This window comes from Scomber japonicus, chromosome 12 (genome assembly GCF_027409825.1).
Source record: "Scomber japonicus isolate fScoJap1 chromosome 12, fScoJap1.pri, whole genome shotgun sequence".
Classification (NCBI taxonomy): domain Eukaryota; kingdom Metazoa; phylum Chordata; class Actinopteri; order Scombriformes; family Scombridae; genus Scomber; species Scomber japonicus.
Window position 1 is genome coordinate 3,850,400 of NC_070589.1, and position 26,880 is coordinate 3,877,279.

At 38.7% G+C, this 26,880-nt stretch overlaps 1 protein-coding gene across 1 annotated transcript in view; it reads right to left on the reverse strand.

Moving 5' to 3' along the window:
- The window catches only part of LOC128369114 (epidermal retinol dehydrogenase 2-like), a 41,670-nt gene extending 17,337 nt beyond the window's left edge, over nt 1-24,333 (reverse strand). The window contains exons 1-6 of the mRNA XM_053330080.1: nt 24,179-24,333; nt 22,363-22,703; nt 18,362-18,493; nt 18,139-18,238; nt 11,665-11,809; nt 5,396-5,521 (exon numbers count right to left, since the gene is read on the reverse strand). Of these exons, the coding sequence (XP_053186055.1) occupies nt 5,396-5,521; nt 11,665-11,809; nt 18,139-18,238; nt 18,362-18,493; nt 22,363-22,683 (824 nt within the window). The 5' untranslated portion in view covers nt 22,684-22,703; nt 24,179-24,333. The remainder of the gene's footprint in view (nt 1-5,395; nt 5,522-11,664; nt 11,810-18,138; nt 18,239-18,361; nt 18,494-22,362; nt 22,704-24,178) is intronic.
- Between the last annotated feature and the right edge of the window lie 2,547 nt (nt 24,334-26,880).

A 26,880-nucleotide genomic window follows, 5' to 3' on the forward strand; every position in this document is an offset into this window, starting at 1 on the left:
TGTGAGCATTGGCTTTATTAGAAACGGTCATAATTCAGATTCATGACAAAATACATCATCTTTATTTAACACTTTTCAATGTCTCCATTTACAGAGACAACTGACCAGCACAACACATTCATTAGACATTTATTAAAGCTAAAATCTGAACTTTCTTGAAGTTTCTTGAGTCACACTGGATAAGCAGCATGATAAATAACAGACCCTCATTCAGTTGACACTCACTTTCAATCAAAACCTGCACAAGCTTTTGCCAAATCAGAGAGAACTTTGCAGAGACATGATGACACCTCACCTGCAGCTGCTCCACAGACACTGACAACTGACATGACAGATACTCAGAATATGTGAGCTTCAACACCCTGAAGAAAATCATCATTCCACTGTACAGGTACCTGCCTGGGTACAAACAAAACAAACACCCTCGTGCTGTTTGCAGTCACTAAATCTACACAAGCTGTCACTTTCTCTGCGGTGTTTGTCTCTTGGTGACATTTCAAATGGGCTCAGTTTGGTCTCAGGGTAACAGTGAGAGTTGTTTATGTCTATCTACAGAGCACTGTCTCTGAAAATCAATAGAGTACAATAATCCTGGTGATAAAATGTCTTTGTAAAGCTTTCCTGAGGCTGTGCTACATGCTAACCACAACTAGCACACACACAGTGCTCTCCATAGTTAAGACCAAGTAGAGCTAGAGAGTAAGTCCTTAAAGGATCATTTTACTTTATTATTTTCATAGATTAGACTATTACTGTGAGTAACAATAACATTATATCTACTGAGTTAATAGCTGAGATCTACGAACACGGTGACATCACTAAAAATAAGTCAGAGGGGTCAAAAAACAGCAACAGTCAGACTGAAACAAACCTTCAGGTTAGTCAAACATATGTAAAAGAGAAACAGTAAAATGATTCAATTATCCACTGTCGAAATCCATTTGAAGGGAAATGATTGTAGTTGTGCAATGAGGGAATATTTCCAATTTACTTCCACTTTGACCACCAAATAAAGTCATTTCAGTCCTCTGCTCTCATGTTTATTGCACTGTAGAGCTTATAGTTATAATGATGTCACAGTTTGACATCTTAGTAGCCAAAACTGCAAAAAGAAAAGCTTGAAAGTAGTTTTAACAAAGTGGAATTGTCCTTAAAGTATACTCATAATGAGGGTAAATGTAACAGAAAAGACCTGGTGTAGTCTGAGAACACACCATATGCTGCTGGTTTGAGGTTATAAGTCTACATTCCACACCTAGATACATTATGACAATATTATCTGAATAGAAAAGGTTGCTGCTGTATCTATAGCATATATGTATACTGCTATGGTATAGTGCAATGGTACAGTGTGTGTAATTGAACCAAAACAGTAACAACATTTACAAGATATTCAATCAATCTTTGCCGAAAACATCATTGAAAATCTCACAGCGTGTGATGCACACATTAATGGATACACATGTGATGCACACATTAATGGATACACATGGAGGAGAGGTTAATTGATGACAGAACAGGTTGGTTAGGGCTGATCTTAAATGTGTGCTAGTGCGTTTTGCAGTGCAGACTGAGGTTAGTGTTGCAGTCTACTTCCATTGAGAATCCCAGGTAGGAGCCGAGGAGGACGGTCAGCTTCCACTGCAAAGCACTGAGAGGATGATGCAGGGAGAGGATGAGGACAGGGAAGTCATTTAGCTTCTGTATAGCTATACGTATATAGCATTTCAATCAGTCAGGACACAGTATTTGTGTCATAATGACAGATATTGATATTGTTAGTGCTAGTTTTTCTAAATATACACATCACATTTCCCATAACTTTATGGTTCCATTTATTGTGCTGTGATGTATTTGTAGAGGTTGCCGATTTGAGTAAAGAAGGAAAGAAGTGAAATCCTATCACTGTTTATTCATGTAACCTCTGTTACAGCAGAGAGCTTACCAAACAGAACACAGTGGCCTCATCACATCTGCATAAGATCAATAATATAGAGCTGGAAATGAGCAGAATATTTCCACTGTTAGACTGATTAATGAATACGTAAATCTGTCTGACTGTCCTCTGCTGATGATAGTCAGAGACTCAGTGTGGGACTGGCTGTGGATCAGGGACAGAGAGTGAACTGTGGGCAGACTGGTCAAAGATGTTGCATATCGGCATGTTTATGTGCTGCTTGTTAAACAGTTTGTACTTGCTGTCGTAGATTTGAGTAAAGTGAGAGAGAAAGAGTGTGTGTGTGTGTGTGTTTGTGTATGACTTAAGACCAGCTGATTGGGGATGGTTTGTGCAATTGGTAACATAAGTAATTTCCCCAATTGGTAAAACACTGATTCTTGGGTCAGTGGTTAAGATTATTAGTCAGAGGTGGGAAGTAATGAAGTATTTGTACTTCGTTACTATACTGTAGTTTTCTCCAGGTATCTGTACTTTACTTGAGTGTTTCTTTTTCTGATGACTTTTTACTTTTACTCCCTAAATCTGAACACAAATATGTGTACTTTCTACTCCTTACATTGTCAAAACAGGCTTGTTACTTGTTTCAACCTTGGTGACATTATAAAAACAAGACATGATGTGCTTGCAGCAAAACTACACTGTGTCCAGTGACTTTTTTTCTGTGCAGGTTGTGAACAAAAGAGTAAAACTATCCTATTTTGCATGTCAAGAACTTATTTCGTTTTGCCAAGTTATCAAAAGAGGCATTGTGTATCATTGACAGTAAAAATTCACTTTTACTTTTGTACCTAAATACATTTCAGAGCATGTACTTGAATCAGTGTACTTTTGCCACCTGTGGTTATAGTAAGGGTTAGGGTTAGGCAGGTAGTGGTTAGGGTAAAGTCTATGTAAATACCCCAAAAGGGAATTAAGCAAATCTGTGTGTGTGTGTATGTGTGTGTGTGTGCGTGTGTGCGAGAGTGAGAGAGAAGAGAAGAGAAGAGAAGAGAAGAGAAGAGAAGAGAAGAGAAGAGAAGAGAAGAGAAAATACTCATTCAGCAGGAAGAGTGGTGTCCCTATTCTGCAAATGAGGCCCCATAATATCAGTCACAGTAATAGGATGAAATTCCATTATCCGAATAATATAATTTCCTTATATACAGTGGCTAACAGTTAGTTTCAGTGTCTGAATGGCTTACACATCAGAGTACTACTATTATTTCATTTGTGGGGGAACAGTCTCTCATTCCATCATGACAAGATTGACCTAACATGGAACTGCATGACAGTGGTAACAAACAAAAGCTCATCAGCAGACATACAGACACACAGGCTGATGCTGTTAATGTTGTAGATAAAGACCGTAGAGGTACAAGCTGAAAATTACACAGCTCTGAATCAGTACCTCTGTGACCCATCTCAATAAAAACATGTGCGTCATGAGCAGCTAAATGGAATTCATGTGCAGTGTTGCCATTAACAGACCGACTGTAACCAAAGGCCAACACACAGAATCATACGACCTGGTATAAGGGGCTCCTGACCTGGACCCCTGAAAATGCTGAGATGACTCATCCTTCACCATCTAAAAACAGGCTTTCAATGAGGGAAAACCAACAGAAGTATTCTAGTCTTGTGCCGAAACACACACACACACACTTTCTATTGTGTCGTGAGCCAATGAAAAAAGTGGAATGTGAAACCCCCTGGCAGGATCAGGCAAAAAAAAAAAAAAAAAAAAAAAGGCATATGAACTGGTCACAAAGTACAAGGGGTCACCACCCTTAGGGTCTTAACGTCAGCCTCTTTGTGACCGTTTTCCCACACCACAAACTGGGAGTGAAAGCAGGTTTAGTAGCACCATTTACCAACCCAAAATTAATGTTATACTGACTACTTTAAAAGGTCTTTTTCCAATGGTTATTTTTCCATGATATATTAAGGCTGTGACACTGAGTTACAACTTGAAGGCTACATGGAATTATATTTAGATACTTATAGACCACCTGTTCTATTCAAGGCTGACCTCTGACCCCTCATGTGACCAACAGCTTCAGTCTGAGAGAGGTCACACAGTGCTCAGGACCATAATGTCACCATGGTACCATCACCAATAAAATGAACTGAGGACTGACTTGAAACCTTTACATCATCACACCACATATGGTCAGATATGTTACATCTGGCTCAAAGTGGTACTGAATAATAATACTAATAAAACAAATGGTATCAGATAGGTTGCATCTGTCTCATTGTAGTGTAAACTCCCTTACTGCTTTATCGCCCAACTTCAGTCAATACATGTAGACAGCTGTTAGCATGCTCACTAGCCTCTATACTAATGCTACAGAGATATTATCACCTGTGGCCGATACATCGAGTTTGTTATAGCCAGCTGTTCCAGGTGTAATGAAGAACTTTATGTTACAAGAAATATAAATGTTGCCATGGCAACAAGTTTAACTCTTTGTTTTAGCATACATTTTTTGACACTGTGGTGAAACACCATAATTAAAAGCTGAAAATGAAAACTGTTAATACTAATGCACAGTTCCTCAGTTGCTCTTTAATAACAGATGTACTGAAGACATTAACAGTGCTACTCATGATAACAATTAAATAGTTGCAGAGTTATAGCCTGTCAAAAAACATGCGCTAGGCTTATTCTCATGTCAGTGCCCTTGACCAAGGTACTGCCACATATCTGGAGCGCTGGATAGTGGCTGCCCACTGCTCCTAGTAGTGAATCTAATTGTACAACTGTACTTAGACGTTTATTTGCGAAGACAACACAAGCTGCACTGGTTTCAGGACCATATAATATCTGTGTTATGACTGAAAAGAGGGTGCACAGCAGTTGTGACGCAAAGTACAATCAGTTTAACTTATCTTGTATCCTTTGCTCTTGACATTTATGATGTAATATCCTGGTTTGATTGCAGAGTGTCAAAACAGCCACCCAGAAAATATGGTTAGCTTTGGTCAAATGCCAGCATGTCAAGTATATATGATCACAGAAAGATGTGTCAGTGATGAGATGTGTCTTGTATGCTTGGCTATACTGAAACTCAATGCAAGAGTCAGTCACACATAGTTTAGTAGTTGGTGAAAAATACAGAGGAAAAGAAAAAAAAGATTAACAGTTTTCTTTTGTTTTGTTCGACTGGTCTGGACATCAAGTTTTTAGGAAATGTGTTTGCGTGGTAGAATATTGTGATAGTGGTTTTCATATCTGACTTGCACATCTATCTGTCAGTGGACGGACTGCAGGTGCTACTCGATAATGACTTCTGTGTTAGGGGAGATCTCTAAGCACTTACACTTTAACATTTAACACACTTTTGTAATTCATTTCAAAGAGATAAACTTACTCATCACTCCTTTGTTTGAATGTACTTTGAATGTGTAAGTTCAGTGCACTAATGTGAAAGAGAGCAGAAGGTGAACACTAACCTCTTGAGAGCAGTAATGAGGTACATGCTCTTGGGCATCAGCAGGAAGACCTGGTCTGTGAGGATAGCATTGATGATCTTCTTGGCTACGTAGTCTGGATTCAGGATTGGCAGCAGTGACGGCCATCTGGTGAAGACACATAAAAGGAAGATTAAGACAAGGGAACTCTGCTGTCCTGGTCCTTCTGGATCTGACAGCTGCCTTTGACACAGTGGATCACAACATCCTCCTGTCTCGCTTAAACACCTGTGTGGGCATTAAGGGTACAGTTCTTAAGTGGCTTCAGTCATATCTCTCTGACAGAAGCTTCTCTGTCCAGATGGGCCAGTATACTTCGGCCACTTCCCCCCTGAGCTGTGGGGTGCCTCAGGGTTTCATTTTGGGCCCCCTCCTCTTTTCGATATATATGGTGCCATCGGGATCCATATTTAGAAAGCACAATGTCTCATTTCATTGCTTTGCAGATGACGTGCAAATCTATCTGCCCTTAAAAACAAATGAGCAAGCCTCTGTCCAGGTCTTATTAGACTGCCTCACGGACATTCAATCTTGGATGGAAGTGAACTTTCTCTACATGAACAAAAATAAAACTGAGATTATTTTATTCGGGCAACAAAATCTCTTAGATGGCTATGACAGCGCCATTGGCACCCTGAAGTCTCACTGTCACCCATCTGCAAGGAACCTTGGTGTTATTTTGGACAGTGACTTCAAGTTTGATAAACAGATAAGCTCCATCGTGAAAACAAGCTTCTTCCAGCTAAGATTAATAGCAAAAGCTTATCTTCCAAGGAATGATCTGGAGAAAGTCATTCACAGCTTTGTTACCTCACGGTTAGACTACTGTAACTCTTTGTTTGTTGGTCTCGACCAGTCAGCACTGCGCCGTTTACAGATGGTCCAAAATGCAGCCACCCGCCTGCTGACTGGAAAGAAACGGCGCGACCACATCAGTCCTGTCCTTGCATCTCTGCACTGGCTGCCTGTTCACTTTAGGATCCAGTTCAAGGTTTTATTAATTGTTTTTAAGTGTTTTAATGGTCTGGCACCATCTTACTTATCAGAGCTTGTACAGCCTCACAGTACATCCAGAGCACTTAGGTCAACAAACCAGCTGCTCCTGGCTGTACCTCGGTCCAGACTCTCTACTCGGGGGGACAGGGCCTTCTCAGTGGCGGTCCCCAAGCTGTGGAACAGCCTACCTTTCCACGTTAGAGCTGCACAGTCTGTAGAGCATTTTAAAACACTACTAAAAACATATCTGTTTTGCTTGGCTTCCTACTTTTTATTTATTTTACTTTTTTTTTTTATTTGTTTTTATTCTAATTTTAGTTTTTAAATTGATCTCTTACTATTCCTTTATTGTTTTATTTATTATTATATTGTGTGATTATATTGTATTTTAATAACTGTGCAGCACTTTGGCTCAACTGAGGTTGTTTTTAAATGTGCTTTATGAAGAAAACTTGACTTGACTTGACTATACTGCTTATTTCACTGAACCACAAGAAATCTTCTGAACAACTGATCACTCCCTTCCCAACTCCTCCTTCCAAGCATGTAGGAAAACCTGTGGAGGTTACAAAACTCATGAAAAACATGAAAAGGTCATCTCTAGAGCCAGTGACATGCAGAAAGGTCCGCCGGCTGGGACTCAAACCAAATTTTACCTTTACTATCACTTTAAGTAGTTATTTATTTGTCTGTTAGCACCCATTAGCTTTGATCTAAAGAAAAGTACTGTACATGTCATCCCCATCAAACTCCAACCTGAGCACAGGTATAATCAGCCAGAATAACTGAAAACACCTTTAATAAAAAAATATATTAATCTCTGCCTGAGTTAACTAAATTAAATAAGTAAAAAAGAAAGCACTGGAAAAAGAATGGATAGTAGGACATATAAATAACCTCTCACAGTCTGTTGCTTGGTTTTCTATGTCTAGCGATGGTCAAATGTGGTGTACAAGCAACTAGTCTGATGTTTAACAGAGATCATTAACAGACTGGGTGATGATTCATGCATGAACACCTTTACTGCAACACAGATAATTATGCCAAAGATATAAATGCATAAACTGCTTACTGTTGCTTAAAAAGGACATAATGACTCTGATCATTGGAAGATCCCTTCATAATGCACTTGCTTTATTCAGTCTTGCGTGGCCAACCTTTGGTTCTTTGTGCAATGAGATCTGGCCATGTCAGACTGAACCTTCAACCTCGCTTGAATCAGAAAACATGGAGGGAACTGCTTACATTTAGTATGTTTGTGGCCACCATATTGACACTGGCTACCTACTGATACCATTTAAAATCTAAAGTTGTTGTATGTACACTGTTCTAAAGAAAGCATTTATCTAGTAACTTTGTTCAAAAAGCACATTAATGTAACTTTGGGGTAAATTCTTAATGTAAAGATTAATATTTTAATAATGTGTAGATTAATGCTGAGGTTAGAGTGGTCCTTGTACAATTTACATAATTAGTCCTGAGAATCTTTTCATACACAAGCAAAATTGGTATTGTAACCAAAATCCCGTCCTACTCTGGGCAAAAATGTATTTAAAAGTTGATCTGAAGCTAATATGAAGCATCAGTCGTCCAAATGAGTCAAATCTTCATCTTCTATGTTTCAACGTTACAGTGTTTTTAGTGCCAAAGTTCCTCTTTTTGTTACTATACTTCCACCATAGCCAGTTTTTAACACATTTTACTCAAAAGGAGTTGTTTGGTATGAATTTTTCACGGAATTTGCTGACAATGAAAAGACTCATCCTTTATTGTTTAAGACCTCTAGCAACCTAAATATTAGATTTGAGCAGGAAACAAATGTATGCTGTACTGACTGTAAAGTCCCATGAGACAAATCAGCAACTGTGACATAAAACTGACTTGACACAGAGCATTAATTTGAAGTTCTGTTTGTGTGTACTTAATTATTGTAATGCAAGTAGGCATGGGCCGGTTACCGGTTTCAAGGTTTACCACGGTATGAAAAAGTCACGGTTTCAAAACCACTAAAATGTTCCGTCATACCGTTCCTGTGGTATGAGCGGGTTTTTTCTAATGTGACGTCTCGTCAGAGAGACAGTGGAGGTCCCTCAGGTCGTGTGCAGCTGCAGCGTACAGTAGTCCTCCTCCCGCGCACCTCCGGTTGCTGTTACAAGCAGGTAGCTCTGCAGGCTGTATTACAGCTGAAGGAGGCGAGCCTCCCGAACTTTCCCCCCGTCTAAAAGGACCAAGTCGGCTGTATGGGAATACTTCAGCTACCGTAAAAAGACAGACGGCCGCGGCTTGGAGGAAGAAGGTAACGGACAGTAGCAGCGCGAGGAGGCAACACATCCAATATGATAGTGAGCACGTCTCCAAAAACTGTTGAGATTCAGTTTTAAGCTCCTGCCTGCATTTATATCTTGAGCCACAGGTTAACTGATTGCATTTATTTGCATTTTGTGTTTTTTTCACTAAAAATAATTCATTTATGTCGTGACTTGAGTTGCAGGTTTAGCCTCAGTTAAAAAGACTGCACTTATTTTTTTTTATTTAGAAAGAATTCAGTAATGTTGTATTATTATTTATTTTAAATACATATTTACTAATGTTCCATCATGTTCTATATATAAAAATAAAAGACTGTTCAATGGAAAAGTTCTTTTTTTTGTTGTTTTTAAATACAGACATTTCAAAATATCACATTTTATAGCTGTAATCATAATACCGTGAAACCGTGATATTTTTACCTAAGGTTATCATGCCATCAGAATCTCATACCGGCCCATGCCTAAATGCAAGTTCAACAACCACTCTCTTTTAGCTCTGGTTTGGTCTCCACCAACATGTTTCTTTAGCTGCTACTGTAAATGCTCCACTATGTTCTTCAGCTAATGTCTAACTGTCTGCAGGTAGTGCACAGTGGCTTTATCACAGCTGCTTTTTACTGAAAGTAACCATGTTGTTGAGAGTTATGAGAGTGACCTAAAACAGTAAACCTATACAATGAGCTCAAATGTTCTGTAGAGCTAAGAGAAAGTGAACAGTTGGTGATTATTCTCTGTTAGTTTGTGAGTAACTCTCTTCAAGCAGACCAGGTGAGTTTTTAGAGATGAGTTTTGGATATTGACAGTGTGTTTGGGGCCTCTCTAATGAGGGTTGGTAAGGAATTCCACAGAGAGGGAGCAGCAACAGAAACCTACAGATCTGTGAGAGCTGGACAGCACTGGACCTGAGGCAATGATACCCCTTTCCCACCAAAGCAGTTCCAGTGCTGGTTCTGGTCCAGTGCTTAATTTGGAACCATTTTTTCTGTTTCGGCTGACAAAGAACCGACTCCCGTCCAGAAAAACTGGTTCCAGAGCGGCACCAGTTCTTTGCTGGACTAGAAGAACGAACCGCTTATGTTAGGGTTTATTGAGACCAACCACAACAAGAAAGCATAGTGGTGAATAGATAAGGAATGAATTATCCCTTGAACATTTGACTGATGGTGAAATTCATACATATTTGCGTTGTGAGTTAGCTGTGCTCTGCCGGATAACGTTAGCTTACAACAAAGGCTAACGATCATCTCAATCCTGTCGAGCAGCACAAATACGTTGTATCTGCAGCTGTTGGAGGTCATGGAGCGCTGGTGAGATGTGGTCTCTGGAGTGAGTGCAGTTCTGCAAGTTTATTGATGCCACCTGAACCGATGTCCGCATATTAATATAAAAAAAAAGTTTTGAGTTTGCATCAACAAATAGCAGCAAATGAGAAAACAGTCAGGTTTCTCACCAAACTTGATTAACTAGAGTAGGGGGAATTCGACACAAGGCCTGTCTCTACTAATGTTTTTAGTAAATAAAGGCAGAACTCTCTGTTCAGTCTGCCAGTGTAATCCTATTGCTCCATTTCATGCTACATAAAAATGACGCTTTCCCTCAGTCCTTCTCTTTTTATATTCTTTTATGTTTCGTTTCCCTGATTTCTTTTCTTTTATTTCCTTGCAGTTGAGGTCTTTGGTTTTCTGTGCAGTCATTATATACAAGTCTTTGTTCTTAATTGACTTGCCAAGCTGCAGAAACTATGATTCCAACCCTTCCTCTTTCCTCCTCTCTCCCTGTTCACCCGCTCCTCTCCTCTGCTATGACAAGTCAGCCAATATCACAGTAGTCTGAGCACTGGCCATCACAGAGAGGCTATAAAGCCCACAGACAGCACTGCTTAATGGACCTCTGTATGAACTGTTACACTTACCTCAATACACCCAGGACAAGAATATCTAGAGCTATCTATTATCACAGGTCGTGTGATATAAGAATCTATTACTAGAGTCGAGGACATGATAGAAAAACAACTTGAAGGACACATGGCTCAGTTAGAAATGACTGAAGTGAGTGAAAAGAGAAAGACAGCAAGAGGACGCTGAGGACACACATTTACATGATGACATAGTGACATAAGAAAAAGAAACAGATGGAGGAGAGAATGATTAGAATGTGGAAAACGATGTGAAAAGAGATTGAGAGAACTCATGCGATTGGTTCATTTAAGCCAAGCCAAGCTGATAATAGCCAATCATTTGAAGACATCGGAGTCATCAACAGAAAAGATTGGCTTTCTGATCAAAGAGCATCATCATTACAGTTTAATGGCGTTCTGCCACATGTCATTAGTGCTGCTTGAACCTATTGGTCCAGGTCTCAAAGCAGTAATGCTGTCTGCTGTTACAGATTCATGAACAATCCACTGAGAATTAAGAAGTCATGATAAAACAGGTGAGCAAACTGTATGCATTACTACAATTATAAAAAGCTAAGCTAATGTACCAACTAGGTCTCTCTCTCTCTCTCTCTCTCTCTCTCTCTCTCTCTCTCTCTCTCTCTCGGCAGACTTCACATTAGAAGCTAAGAGGCTATTCATGTTACATTGGCTAAGCTAGTAGTGTCCTCCATTCCTCACTGTGTACGTCCTGAGTGGAGACTGCAGAAGAATTAAAAGGTAAATAACTCTGTCACCAACCATAATGACAGTCTGTGTTTTTACACAGGTGTAGCACCCACTCTCCAATCCTGCCCACCCCCCTTTGCATTATTATGCTATAATATTATCATTATCTCAGTGGTGTAAAATGATCTTCAATTGACAATAATATCGTTTGTCACAATTATTTTTGAGATAATATATCATCCAACTAAAGTAGTTATTGTGACAGGTCTGGTAACAAGCTAACATTCACCAAAAAAACAAAAAAACAAAACAATTGGGTGAAAATTACTTAAGGGACCTACTTAGTTTGACATCCATCAAACATTCCAGTGTTGATGAAGTAAGGGCACACAATGGTGGTCTTGACGCCATCTTTCCCAGTTGCCAGCAGTTCCAGACCAACTGACTCTGCAAAACCTACAGCTGCAAACTTACTGGCACAGTAGTCTGCAGGAGAGAGGTCAGAGGACAGGAAAAGAGTGTGTTAATGGGGGAAAATAATGATCAATTATTAACAGTTTACTCTCCAGTCAGTCATTTTATCTCATAAGTCAGGTACCATATTGTGCAAAACCATTTTATTACTTTATTATTTAACCATTAACAATGCTTAACCCACAGCAGAGCTCAGTGATTATCACCTGGAGCTAAATCAAAAACAAAATGGTCCGAGATAACAAAGATTCATCTGATTTCATCTGCAATTCTGTTTAGTTTTAGTTCATTTTGTATTGTCCATTGTAGTTTTTATATTTAAAAGTCTATCGTTTTTATTTTTATTGTAGTTATCAATTATTTATTTACTGCTAGTTTTAGTTTTAGTTTGGTACTGACTACACTTGTGAACACATACACAGGCTAGAAGTAGAGGACGTAGCTGGCTTGCAGTGGTCAAAGACAACGGTATTGTCCTTTAGAAGCTGCTGCCACCAGTCACATGGACATTTTATGATTCTGTTTCATGTGCCTTTGTGCATTTGGGGCTTTGAAAGATGCTCACCAATTACATCCTGCTGGGTCTTTCAACAGTAATGATCATTTTTATTATGGAAACCAATAATGATATGCAGTATTTCATTCTCCTGATGTGGATGTGGATGTGCTCTTTAGATATGGCCTGTCAGAGAGGAGGCAAGGCCAGTGTGACCACAGGGAAATCACATGAATTGTTATGTTAATGAACTCAAACAGCTTTCTCGTTAGAGCAAGCCATGGAAAACAAATGACTTTTAGTCAAGCTGGACAACATATTCCAAAATAAAATTAAAGTAGTCTATCTGCTGCAACAGTACAAAAATACAGCTCTTTAAAAATGAAGTAGTTACCAGTAAACCCTGGCTTATCCTTACACATCCTTGTACAATGAGTCTCTAGGTGTCTCTGATGATTGTCCTTGTTGTTTTACTGCAGTATTTTACATAATAAATGTGATTTTTGGGCCATATTGACAAATTAAGATAGGACAATAAATACATATATCACATTCTGGTATCTTATCTGAAAGTCTCTACAATGTGTTTTCACTGTATACAACAGTGAGAGTGAACTCGTATGCACCTTCCTTCCACGTTTCCCCATCATGTGGCATGCTGCCTGCTTATCATAATATAACAGTAATGATTTTGTGCCAGGGCCACACCTACTACAGATCAGTTACAAGTGATGTGACTCAATCTTTCTGACAAATCTGGGTGAAAGGACAGCTGAGTCTTGAAGAGTGGGATTTATCAAATGGAAGGCAGAGGAAAGTGATTGCGCTACTGACCAAAAAAAAACAGGTCTAAAGTCACTGGTGCATATGTTACTGTTATTAAAGGATCATCATCAAGAGTCCAATATGCTCCTAGACAGCCTTCACTGTGCCTGTTACACACACACGGACATGCAGCAGCACACAAACATGCAAAACATCACTAATAAAAGGACCACAATGTGAATTCATATTATGATGAACATCAACATATTAGAAAAAGTCACAATGACGCCACTATGTATCAGAATCAGTCAATGGCAGTAATGATCAATGAAACTGTCAATGTAGTCATGTGACCAATCCTGGTAAATCTGCCATCAAACTAACAATCCGCCAAGGTGACAGCGCTCCTGGATATTAAAGGGAATGAGAGATGACACTCTGATTGGTTTACCACGTGTTACCCCCAAAACACACATATGATTAATGAGGGGACTTAAGTCCTTTAAACCCTTTTAGACCATGCTCCTGTCGCACTGACCATGGTTCCACCGTTAAAATAGCAAAAGTGGATTGTAATTTTAGTATGACGGCACTTTAACAGTTCTTTATTTAACTTTAACAGTACTTTATCATAACAGAACTTTACTATCTAACTTTCTATTTGACTTCATTGTAACAGTACTTATGTAACTTTACTTTGTTTATTATAACAGTAATTAAACTTCATTGTAACAGTACTTTTGTAACCTCATTATAACAGTACTTAATGATTGATGATATGCTAAAGTTAAATAAAGTACTAGTTCTCTCTTGTGACTCATGAAGCATGTTAGCATTAACCTGACTGTTTTGGTTCACTCTCGTGGCTCTCATCAACCAGCACACTTGTCCAGAAAATGAAACTCTGAAGGTCTACTTGAAGTTGAGAAGCCTTATTACAGAAGGCTTTAGTTAATTATAAACTGACAAATATGCTGCTAATGTTCTTTTTGTTATGCTATACTTAGCACAAGTTGATTATTTCAGCTTGAAAATAATGCACGCACTGTGATGTAATTATAGCACCCAATGTCCCTAAATGCTCCTATCAGCTGCTAGCCTTACATCAACACTTTCATTTAGACAATTACATATATTCTCTCTGAAGCCATTAAAGCACTAAACATGTTTTTGTTCATTTCATTTAATTTCCTTTTTTTCCCCCTTCTTCTTGTATTCATTTCTGTGTTTAGCCAGTTGAAAGCACATTTTAATTATTTTAAAATCAGGACACTGTATGAGCAGTGGCTCTGTATTGGCCCCATACCACATAGCTCAATGTTTACAGGTTGAATTCATTAATATTACATCACACTTAGGTCATACTACTATTATGTAATGAGTAATGATATGACCTCATCAAAACTGACCAGAGAGAAGTAGCTTGGCTGAACACTTGAAAGTCATTATTTTATTCTTTACAGGAATCATTTCATAACTGCTTAACTATTTTGAATCTTTTTTAAATCAAGCAAAGACTTAGTTATCTTTCTGATGAGCAGTCAGGAAATATACTTTGTCATTGCACAGCAGAGTTCAAAAGAACACATACAACGTGGTAGTGGCCGCTCACATATGAACACACACACACACACACACACACACACACACACACACACACACACAACTATCATAAAGATAAGATGACAGGCGTCACAGATAAAAGATAACTCCTCCTTTTGACAGTAAAAAAACTACAAAGGGTGACCGTTCACATCAATAAAGTGATGTACAACATAAGTGATGATCAACATGAATAAACAAATATGCCTAGAATCATAAATGAGTGAGATCAGGATCAACAGGGATTTCTTTTTTAGACAGACAGACACATTATATATACATTTTCTAATAAGAGAAAGGACAGTCATAATGCACAGCATCACTATCACAGTGACAGCACAACACTGATACTGAATTATGTCCTCTACTTTCATTTTATCCTCATCTGTCAGCATAGACTATTTCTTTTCAGTTCTTCCAATATTGTGTCATCTACTGAAATGCACCTATTTACCAGACAACTTTTCACAGTGACATTATATATCAAACACACTCAGCTGGCACTATATTAAAGTAATATAGTCTCAATGGGCTGGTTTACTTTATCAGAGGAGCTCATCTGACAGAACATGTGCCTCACCAAAGAAGCACTCCCAACACATATTTTTTTTAGGAGGCATGTACAAGTGATTTAAGAGAATTCATTAAATTAGCTGACAGTGCAACATCACCTACGTCAGGTGGAGCAGTAAAGCTACTGTCAATATTTCTGCTCTCAGACTGTCACATGGCTACCTCCCATCACAGAGCACTTTGCTTCAGATGATATTTTAGCATCTGACTTCATGTCAAAGCATTCCTCTTTATTTACTGTCACACACGTCATATTAACTGTTTCAGGCTTTTCAGTGTGAAATTATTTTTTATTTTTTGTGAATGAAGTTTGTGGCTGTGGCTCAGGAGGTAGAGCGGGTCGTCTACCAATTGGATGATTGGTGGTTCGATTCCCGGCTCCTTCAGTCCACATGTCATTGTGTCCTTGGGCAAGATACTTAACCCCAAATTGCTCCCAATGGCCTTTCAAATGGTATATGAATGTGTGTGAATATTAGTTTCCTCCTGATGAGCAGGTTGGTACACTGTGTGTGTGTTAGCCCTTACCATCAGTGTATGAATGTGTGTGAATGTGTGAATGTGAATGTAGTGTAAAAGTGCTTTAGAGACTAGAAAAAGTGCAGTCCATTTACCATTTACCAAATATATGAGGCTCATTGGCTGAAAATATGCACCATTATCTCTGTATATAAAGACATTACATCTCTGCTTTTGGACAACTATAAAAGACTTAAAGACCTTGTAAAGTGAATTCATTTTCTTCTAAACACATTAAATAGGTCATAAATGTATTTCTAAAAAAGGTGTACAAAGCATTTCAACCATTTAGATTTGAATTGTGGAGCTAGGCTTCACAAACTGTGTTTCAACATTTCTGTGTTCAGGATTTAGTGGGTGGGACATTGTGACTGGCATAAACTGCTGCTGTAGAGGTATAAATACATTCATCACACACACCACTACTACTACTACTACAGTCTACAGTTAGCCGCCGAGCTAGCAGCCGAGTTAGCCGCCGAGCTTTGAAGCCTAATTTTATACATTTGCTGATTTATTTTAATCATTCAAATTTGGCAGGGTGGTTAACAACACATTTTTCTGTGGTATGTCAAACTCAGAACACATATTTATTCTGACTTTACACTGACTTTAATTGTGTGTGTGTGTGTGTTTGGACGACATGTCATATGAACCAGTTCTGATTTAACATAAACCAACTGTCATCCAACAGGATGGTTTCACTGTCACTGAATATGTGAGGCTGTTGCATGTGTGTTTATAACGACAAACACTACTGTACGAATGTGGGGGAGGGGAGTGGGGGGGGACTGTAGCACTGCGGAGAAACATTGCATTTTCACTGGTGTAAGAACAAATCCATACTGTTAAAGCCCTACTTACAACAAACAACAGAATGGAAATGGGTTCGTTGTATAAAAAATAACATTTACCAATTCAAACACCCATCAGCCCTGATCGATCAGGACATGTCTTACATTTAGATTGTGCTGATCAGGCTCCTGACACAGCACAAATACAGATATGTGTAGTAGAGCTACTTTATTCTGTCCTGGAGGGGCTCAGGAGCAACAGGTGGCTGTGCAGTCTAGGGTTGGTTGATATGTTCATATTGTCCAATCGTGGTTACTCGAGATCCCAGATAGGCGGGTCCAATTGCCAAGGGGGAAGGGGGGGGGGGGGGGGGGAGTTACATCACCTTCTGTTTAACATTATTATCTTATCTTTAATATCACAATCCAAATCAACTGCTCATACAGTGCAGAGCAAAGTTCAGGTGAGCAGGTGAGTGGAGAATGGAGATGATCCTCGACAAAGAGACAGCAAACTGCTTTACAATAAAGGATTTTAAATGGACTTGTGCTGATTGATGGGGCTCAGTGGGTGGACACATCTGTACATGCACAGTACGGTGCACATTCTATAGATCATTGTTTATAGCATTTTAAATTATGATAGCATATAATAAATCACCTTAATATGTGCATAAAAAAACAAAAAACATTCAGTGATCATCCCTTCAGCACAAGCGTAGTACAATATAAACATTCTGATATGACATCTATTCACTGACACAATGGTGTCCTTTGTTCCTGTATGTATCAAAGAGTGAACCTGTATGGTTTTAGTGAGTTGTGCAGACTCATGGTGTGAGTAAATTGAGCTATGCTGGTGCACTACAAACAGTGGCTTCCTGAGAGGAAAACCTCAATATGAAGACTGAGACTGTGGTTTTCTGTGTCCCTTTGTGTTTTTCACCTTCAACATTTCAGCTAGTAAAAAGCAAAGAAACCAAATGGGGATTTGGGACAGTTTACATCTACTTTAGGACAGTTGTGTGGAGCCCTGTCTGCTTCTTTTTAAAACACCTGTGTGGCTGTTTCTGCTTGTTGATAGCCAAGCTCCACTTAGCTAGAAACAGCTTTCATTTCCTATAAATTCTTCACAATAAAAGCTTTCCATTAGTTTGTTAGATGAAAGCCTTTCATATGAAGCAGCAGCAGATGTTTTCATCAGCAGGTTTATAACACAGCTCTGATAAGGCTGAAAGAGTAAAGTAAGACTGAAAGTTCAAACAGGAACACAGGAAACCAACTGAACTTCAAACTGCTACATTTCAGTTAGAAGCTACAGACGTACTGAGAGACTTTTACAAACTGAGCTACACGTTCTCTCTTTAGAATTAGGATTTTCTCATTGACAGCAGATGAGAGCAGGCTGAACTCAACACATGCTTTTTTTTAGTCTTGTTCCACACCTCCAAAAGCTTATCAGGATTGTTTCATATTTCTACAAATCACATGAACAAACATCAGAGGTATTCATGAGATGCAATAATCACCTAAGAACTGTACACACAGCAGGGGCTTGTGACATTTAAAAAAGGAGCAGAAAACACACATACCTGCCAATCCATTGACTCCTATGAGTCCGGCAGAGCTGGCGATACTAACTAGATGGCCGTGATTGTTAGCAATCATGGCAGGAAGGAAGGCCTTGTAGGTCTGAGGAGAGACAAACAAAACTGCATGATGATGACAGACAAATCAGCTGCATGATTATTCATTATTTAGACATTGGAATTAAAGTATGCATACATAGTGTAATGTCTGCTGAGTATAACTTACCCAGAAGTGAGCCATGGTGTTGACCTCCACTGTCTTCTCAATCAGAGAATCAGGAGCGTCCATGAACTTCTTTCCTGTCACGATGCCAGCATTGTTCACCAGGATGCTGACATCACCCACCTCCCGCTTCACCTGCGTGAGGCACAGCAACATGTCTTAGTTATTTTATTATTATTTATTTCAAAACTGAGATAGGACTGTTTCCTGGAGAAGGTTATGGCTCAAAACAAGCAATGTATCATCTACATTGAGAAGAGGATTGATCTGCCCATCCAGTCATTTCCATGTTCCCTGTATTAACCCTCACTACTCCCCTCTGTAAAGAGTGAAAGGTAATACGACACCCCTGCATGACATCATGACTTAAGACAAATCCATGACAAAATTAACATGTGTTGGAGCCCTAGGTTGCCTGAATGATCAAAGGTCGGGGGAGCACGGCTGAAACCAGTGTAAACAGGCTGGAACATGTGTTTACCTCACAACATCAAACTGCTAAGTCATGCATCAACATCACAAGTCTTCTCCAGTTTGAAATTCCCATCACCACATTCCAACTGACGGCACTACTGAGGAATTCTCTACCTTTTGAGGTGTATCATGTGATGCCTACCACAGGGAGAGCTCATTACATCATCTCATTTAATCCTATATATGGTAGTCTAATGTACTTGTGCATATTCTGTATGATCTATGGTAACACAGTGGATCTGTAGGAGGCACAACAAACATTTAACCATACAAAATCTGTAAATTATCTAATGAAGCTGCAAGAAATTATTATTATTATTATCATCACTTTTCTGCAGATTATTGATCAATTAATTGTCTATGAACAAATGTGATGTCATCAGATATCTTGTTTTATATGACAAACAGTCAAAAAGCCAAAGAAGCTGTTGGGCATTTTATTTTATTTATTTAATTTGAATGAAATAAGCGATTGATCAGTAATCAAGATAATCAACTAATCATTAAAGGTCTGAACACAAGATTCTATTAGGTTTGCTGGCTTCAGTTCAGTTCATGTGTTGTATAGTGTGTTGCCATGTCAAAACAACAGAGACACTACTGATAGCTTCTTGTCTGCTTAATCTCCAATTTGCATCTCTGAGCTGTGAGGCACACAAACCATTCAACACACAGCAGTTGTCAGTTATGACTAATTATAACTGTCAGACGGCTGCCTGCTTGGCTCGAGGTGTTTGTATTGTTCTCTTGCTCAAAAGAAGTTTGCATTTAGTTTAGCTGGAGGGCATCCGTCTGCTGAGCTCAGGTTTCTGCTGGCTCTCTACCAATACACATCAGCTAGAGGCGTGGTGAGCCCAGGAATGTTCATTACTTATTCATTCAGCTGCTTTTACACAAGTTTTAAATGATGACTTATACAGTCACTTTTTAGCATTATGAGCTATTATTGAGTAGAAAATGCCCACATTTTGGTCTTAACCTATTTCCTTAAAAGATGAGGGAGGTTGGCACAAAGGCAGCCCACAAAAATGGGCCAGAAAACCAACAAAAGCAGAAGTAGCTTAGTAGTGGTAATATAGATATAACTCCATATCTATGAGTGCATGTGTAGCCTTCTTCTTGTAGTCACGTATCTTAATTTTAATGACAGCAGTGACACTACATGGAGCTCTAGCTGTTGTTTCAGACAGTGGCTCTCCTCTCTATCCAGAGTTCACTGTGCTGCCTTCAGGCTCGTACGTCCTTGTTTGTTCCCACTGCAATTAGATAATCAGTCACAAAGACACGCAGCCTTTTAACCCATACATACTGTTCAGGGTCAAATTTGACCCTTTTTTTTTTTTACATTTGAGCGCTTTAAAAACACCATGTACACATTTCTTTAACCAGCTCCACAGTGTACAAAAAAAATCGCTTTATTCCTGTGCAGCTGATACATTATATGTGCAAATGTACAAATTTGACTTGTGTTTATTTATTTATTTTAATCAGCATTCAGATATGTTGTAGTCATCATATTCTATAAAATGTTCTCCTGGACCATAAAATACTGATTGTTCATGTTATTAATCAAACATTTATTAACAACTGACGGGGAATTTATGGATGTGAATTAGTGTATAGAATAATTATGAGTCCGAATAAGAACTGGATGTAAAGGGTTAAAGTTTTTAGGTGTATTTCATAGACATATGTTTGTTTCCATGTTTATCTGTCTGGCGGTTGCAGCTCCACAGCTCCACAGCCCCCAAGCTCTGGAATGCTCTCCCTCAATCTATCCGTCTACATTTTCCATTTTCAAGTCCCAGTTAAAAACCTCTCTCTTCAATGAACACTTCTCTTCCTCATCTTCTGCTCAGTCTTGATTTGATCTGTTTTTTTGGTTTTGTTTTTTAATTGTTTGTTTTGTTTTATCCGTTGTAAAGTGTCCTTGGCTACATAAATCAACCTATTGTTATTATTATTATTATTATTATTATACTATTATACTTAATAAAGACTGAACTGAACTGAACTGAACTGACCTACATAAACATGGGTAACCAAGGTAACAAAGGTCATTTGGCTAAGCCGAGTGGAACTCAAGCACTAGATTTATTGCTCCTCACATGGGAGTTAGTGGATTACCATTAATGAAGCAGATAAGAAAAGGAGACTTGGTACAAAAATATGAATAAATACTGATATACTTATCAAGCAGAGGGAATGACATATAAGTTAGCTTCCAACAAAAGCCTGTTGCTCTCTGTTGAGCTGACTTTCTACACATGTAGCAGATATTTGGAGGGATTTTAGTTTGAAAATATAACTGAATACATTTGTTCCAGGCAGTAACAGGACACACCTGATAATCACACAGCTGTTCAGACCTGAGCTCTGCTGACCTTTACATGACCTTTCCCATGATTCCCTGCTTTACATACATCACTGTACAGAAACACACTGTTCATTATCACATCCACCTCACTAACACTAATCAACTACCTGTATTAAAAGTGCTGATGTTCTGCTTGTGTTCAAACTCTTTTAAAAGTGTTGAATGTTGCTGATATATAGACACAGTTCACTGACATTAGCTGTCAGACAGGAAGTCATTCACTGAAACTGCTTATTAATAGATTATTAGTAAGACAATTTCAAAGTCAATTTCATCACATCATGTTCAAACTGAATTAAATGACTGTTAAGTTGAAATTCTGCATATCCCTGAAACTTTACAGCCAAACAGCAGCATCTTTTAACACTTTACTGTAGAGTCTCACACTCAAAAACACTGAGTGTGTGTGTCAAACTAAAGACCTGGATGTTTTTAAGAGGAGAAGGTGGAGGGCTCTAATGAACACAGTAGGTGTAGATGCGACGGGGGAAACCCTCATAAAAATAAACACTAGGTGCAGCTTTTAGCAGCTCAATTAAAGAGTGACTCAACTCCCCAGACATTAAAAAAACTCTTCTTGGATCAAACTCTTATAAGTTGCATCCTTGCCAACCCATACTCACAGGAGCCAAGTAAAGGCTGTAAAGACATCATGCATCACACCTCATTCATCCATCAACAACTACTGCAAGATCAGTGTGTATCACTTCTTTCTTTTCATGCTGCACAGATTTGTAAGTGCTGTTGACTCCATTTGTTATTTGTATATTTTTTGGGCTCAGCACCCTTCACTCTATAAACTGTAAGAATGTATCAGTCAGACATATTTGTGTTTGCCTTAAAGAGCATGAAATGTATTTTAAAATATCCAGAATAATTAAAATACCCCGCTGTGTATTTTTGAACATGAGTGAGTTTATGAACACAGTAGGGCTGGGGAATGAATCTTTATTTTCCCTCCCTAAAGATACTCGTGTGAGGGCAGCAGTGTAAAATACTAAACTAAAGAAACTGTGAAAATACATCATTGTTCATCAAGGATGGAGATAATCCTTCATTAATCCTAATCCAGGTTAAAAATTCAATTAAATCGTGATTTTGATTTTTGCCATAATCGCCGAGCTCTAGAACTCAGGTGTATACTGGTCCTTACCTGGTCAGCCACTCTGTACACCTCGTTCTTATCACTGCAGTCACACAGGTAGTAGTGAACTCTGCTGGCTCCGCTCTGCTTAGCAAGGCGAGCCGTTTCCTTCATCCCGTCCTGGTTAATGTCCCACAGCACCAGCACAGTGTTCAGAGCAGCAAACTCCTGAGCCATGAGGCGTCCGATCCCGCTGCCCGAACCCGTGATCAGCACCACCTCGCCCGCTATGTTCTTCTTCTTCTTGGGCACGAAGACGTAGATGAAAGCCTCCAGGTTGTACCAGATGGACAGAAGGAGGACTTGAAGTGTTTCCAGAAAGAAATTCATGTTTGCTGATGAACAGAGTTCTAGAAATAAAAAAAGGACAGGAAGAAAGGAAAATACAAAAAGACAGCAGGGTGAAAAGGTTTAAACAACAATTTCACCAATGGATTCAACTATGAGTTTGAAAGTTTTTATCTGTTTTAAAACAGTCAGGATCCTAAATGAACATTAAACCTGTGTTTCTTGCTGTGATCATTTCTCCTGTTCATACTGACCATGAGAAGATCCCTTCATAATGTAAAAGGCTGAACAATTCATCAAAATTTTAATCACAATATGGCCTACTGCATATTGAGGCTCAATATTTGTGAAAGGCAAAGTGTGTCAAAATACCATTTCAAGTACAGTTGTGCTGTAAAAACATTCTGTTCTACACACTAAGATCTAAAATGAGATCAAATAAAAAAATCACACCATAATCATTTAAATGTTTTCCAATTAGAATGATGATGTGAATTGTATCATTCCCTCTAATATTATAAATCATATCACAATTACAAACATTTAAAATAATCACAAATACACGTTTTTTCAATGGAAGTGATGTGGGACAAAATCCACAGTTGATGTGAAGCTAATATGAAGCTTCAGCATCCAAATGAGTCAAATCTTCATCTTCTATGTTTCAACGTTACAGTGTTTTTAGTAGCAAAGTCTTTTTGTTACTATACTTCCACCACAGCTCAACAGGAAACACTAAGAGGGAATTTGATGGTAAAAAGACTGTAAATGTGTCAGATATCACTTGATATGACTAACTCACACTGATGAAGCTCAATAGAAGCTGATCATCTACTTTTAAATGACTGTGTGGACACACTGTGGATTTAGTCCTCCATCACTTCCATTGAAAGCACATTTGAAGGAGATCTTTTAATAGTCAGTATGAACAGGAGGAATGATTACAGAGAAGAAAACCTCTTTAATGTTCATATAGACACCTGACTGCTGGTTTAAGAAACACTTTTTTTCCTTCTTTTTTTTAAGTTCCTTTAAAGGAAACTTGAGATGAGTCTCAAAAAGTTGATTTTAAATCTTAGTGACTTAGCGTGATACACATGAAACCAAATAACTGTGAATGGTAAAAAAACATAGTTTACAGTTTTCTTTTTTTGTTATAAATGCACTAACATCTGTATTATTTGTTTTGGTGAGTTAACCTATCTAATTATTAGTTGACTTTTTAGACCATTTAAAGTGAACGATAAACAAACACAAACAAACACTTGTTACATAACAGAAAAACAGCAGCAGTCTATTTAATGGACTATGTTTGATAATACTATGCGCTAACGTTACTAACTCAGTGTGTTAAACAGCGGACACACTCTGTCTCTGCTGACACACAGTGCATCAGCCTTTACCAAGACCTTTGCTCTACTCACAAGCTAACATTACAACACACAGAGACCGCTCCAAATAATGCCAAATATATTCATAAACCAACATAGTGTGCGTGTGTGTATAGAGAGAGAGCTCCAAGAGGCGGTGAACGTACCGTGGTGCTAGCTTGGCCGGATAACAGCGTCTCTGAGCGGGTCTGCTCGGTGTGTGTTGTCGCTGCTCAGCACAGGCTCGCCCAGTCAGTTGTTTGTGTAGCCTGCAGCGGGATAAAGCAGCTCATTAGAAACAAGAGAATGCTGCTCAATGAGCGTGTAGACGCCAGATGTTCCACGTGACGAGCAATAAACCAATCCCCGCCCCGCGCGCCTCCTCTGCTGCGCGAGGTGTTGTGGGAGTTGTAGTGCGCGCGCCCTCGGTGTTGGATAACCCACGCGGCTTGAGAAGGGTCTCAAGCCTGCAGTGTTCTGTAGATACTGCCTAAATAACCTGCACTGACGTTTTGATTTGTTATACCAGTAAAAGCACAGATGAAACTGATAACCTTTAAAGGAAAGGCTCACAGGTTGTCAGGTGTGTCTTAAAACAACAGTCAGATGCCAAAATGAACATTGAAACATGTTCCTCTTGCTGTAATCATTCCTCCTGTTCACCCTAACCATTAGAAGATAAGTAATAATGTATGTACAATGTGATGGAGGCCAAAATCCACAGTCCTTTTATGAAACGTGTTTATCTGCACATTTGAAGGAGATATTTTAATAGTTAGTATGAACAGGAGGGATGATTACAGTGAAGAAAACCTTCCAGGATTTAATCTGCTCAATAGACTAGAAATAATTTGCATTCTCATTGTTTTGGTAGATGTGTGTAGATATGTAATTGTGTAACAGAGTAGATGTGAGAGAGACTCATAGACGAGACAAGAATCCAAGTTTTAGGTTGCACAGCTCTTATCTGCATTACTTTGTAGACTTTCTTTCAACGTGTCTCTGTGTGGTTTAAGCTCGGCAAGAGAGAACAAAGAATATTAACATCAAATCAACAGAAATTGTTTGCAGTCAGGGAAGTTAAATAAGGAAAACCATTTACAGGACAAACAGAGGGATGGTGACATATAAAGCCTCTGATTAAATGAAGTAGTTGCACCTGATGAGGGCGGTTCCTTTCAAAGCAGGAGCGCTTGTGTTATTCTTCCTACCACAGCTGCTGTCATGTGACTTATTGACTGATGCACTAAAAGAAATGAGTTAAAGCTTGCCTAACTTTTCATAATACACACATTACACAAATAATTACTCATAAAAAAGTCAATTATATTAGGCCTAACTCGTAATTGTTAGTAGTAGTAAATACAAATGAATATGACTAGGCTTAATTAATCAGTACTAATTAACAGACACAGGAGGTCATATTGATCATGTTACTATATGCTCAGAAAAGACCCTCCTCACTTTCTTGACACACTTCAAGTGTTTTGCTTCATATGTGTTTCCAAGATAGTGGAATTACTGGATCACAAAAGAACACAAGAATGTGTGAGTTTGGGATATTTAAGATGGTTCAAATAAAATTACAATAATAATATAATTATACAAGTACAGAAGCATCCTTCTTATTTGTATGCATGTTTTCAACTCAGTGTTGTCACAATCAGTAAAGGAGTTACACATGGTTCAGTGAGCATGTTCCTGACCAGCAGTAAAGATACAGGATGCTTCAGTTCAGAGCTTTACTGTTCCTCACAGGGAAATTTGATTTGCAGTGACAATACAAAGAACAACTAATAAACATTGATATAGAACATCATGGTAGCATACTGCACAACTAAACTTTATAAGAAACATCAGAGTTAAAAGTAGAAGTATTAGAAGAGTATAAAAGCTCTGTCATCCATTAAAAGGTCACAGTCACACAATTGGTTCAAGTCATGCCACAAAGCAGTGCAATCAAGAGTGTTTGTGCTCTACTGAACCAGAAAGCAGAGGAATGAATTCAGAGCTGAACAAGAATGACTGTGTCTTCTGTAAAACTGCTCCGTCAGTCTATCATCAACAGCAACATGAAGATCACTTCTTTATTCTCCTTCAGATGAAGTCATTATTTATCAAATGTCACCCATGTTTAAGATCTATCAATCAGTTTGAGGAACATATGCATAGTAAAGAAGTAAAGTCTTCTGGGATTGTTGGATGAACCAGTCAATCTGTGCCTGAACATACTCCAGCAGTTTCCCTTTTAAGGTAACTTCTTTTTTTTTTTTAAGCAGATGGAGGTCTACAGGTTTTTCAGTCATAACATCAGATCCAATTTGAACTTCTGACTGTCCCAGTGAGATGAATTTGGCTGATTGCATTTCACAATGAGCATCACTCATCAAACACCAAAACAAACCTTAAAATTACAGAAATGATATGGACCTTAAAGTGTTATATGATGAAAACGGAAACAGTCTGTGCCTGAACTTCACTTCAATCAATTGCTTCCTTTTGAGGATGTGGATCTTCTTCAAGGTCCAAAAAAAGTTTCTGCAATACTTCTTGTGATGCTCACAGTTAAGTGCGTAGATCAATCCCACCAGCAGCATATCTTGGTCAAGGATGGACTGATACCACAAGGAGCCCTTTTGTCAAAATCACTGAATCTCATCTCACTATCCGCTAGCTGTCCCTTCTAATGGTGCTTTTCCACTACACAGTTCTAGCACTACTCGACTCGATAGATTTAGTATCCGATCGGCTCGGCTCGCTTGGAACCTCAGCAGAGCAGGTACTAAAAAAGTAGCAGGTACCAGGTACTATCCCTAGTGGAAACGCAAAAAAAACGAGTCGAGTCAAGTCGTGCTGGAACTGTGTAGTG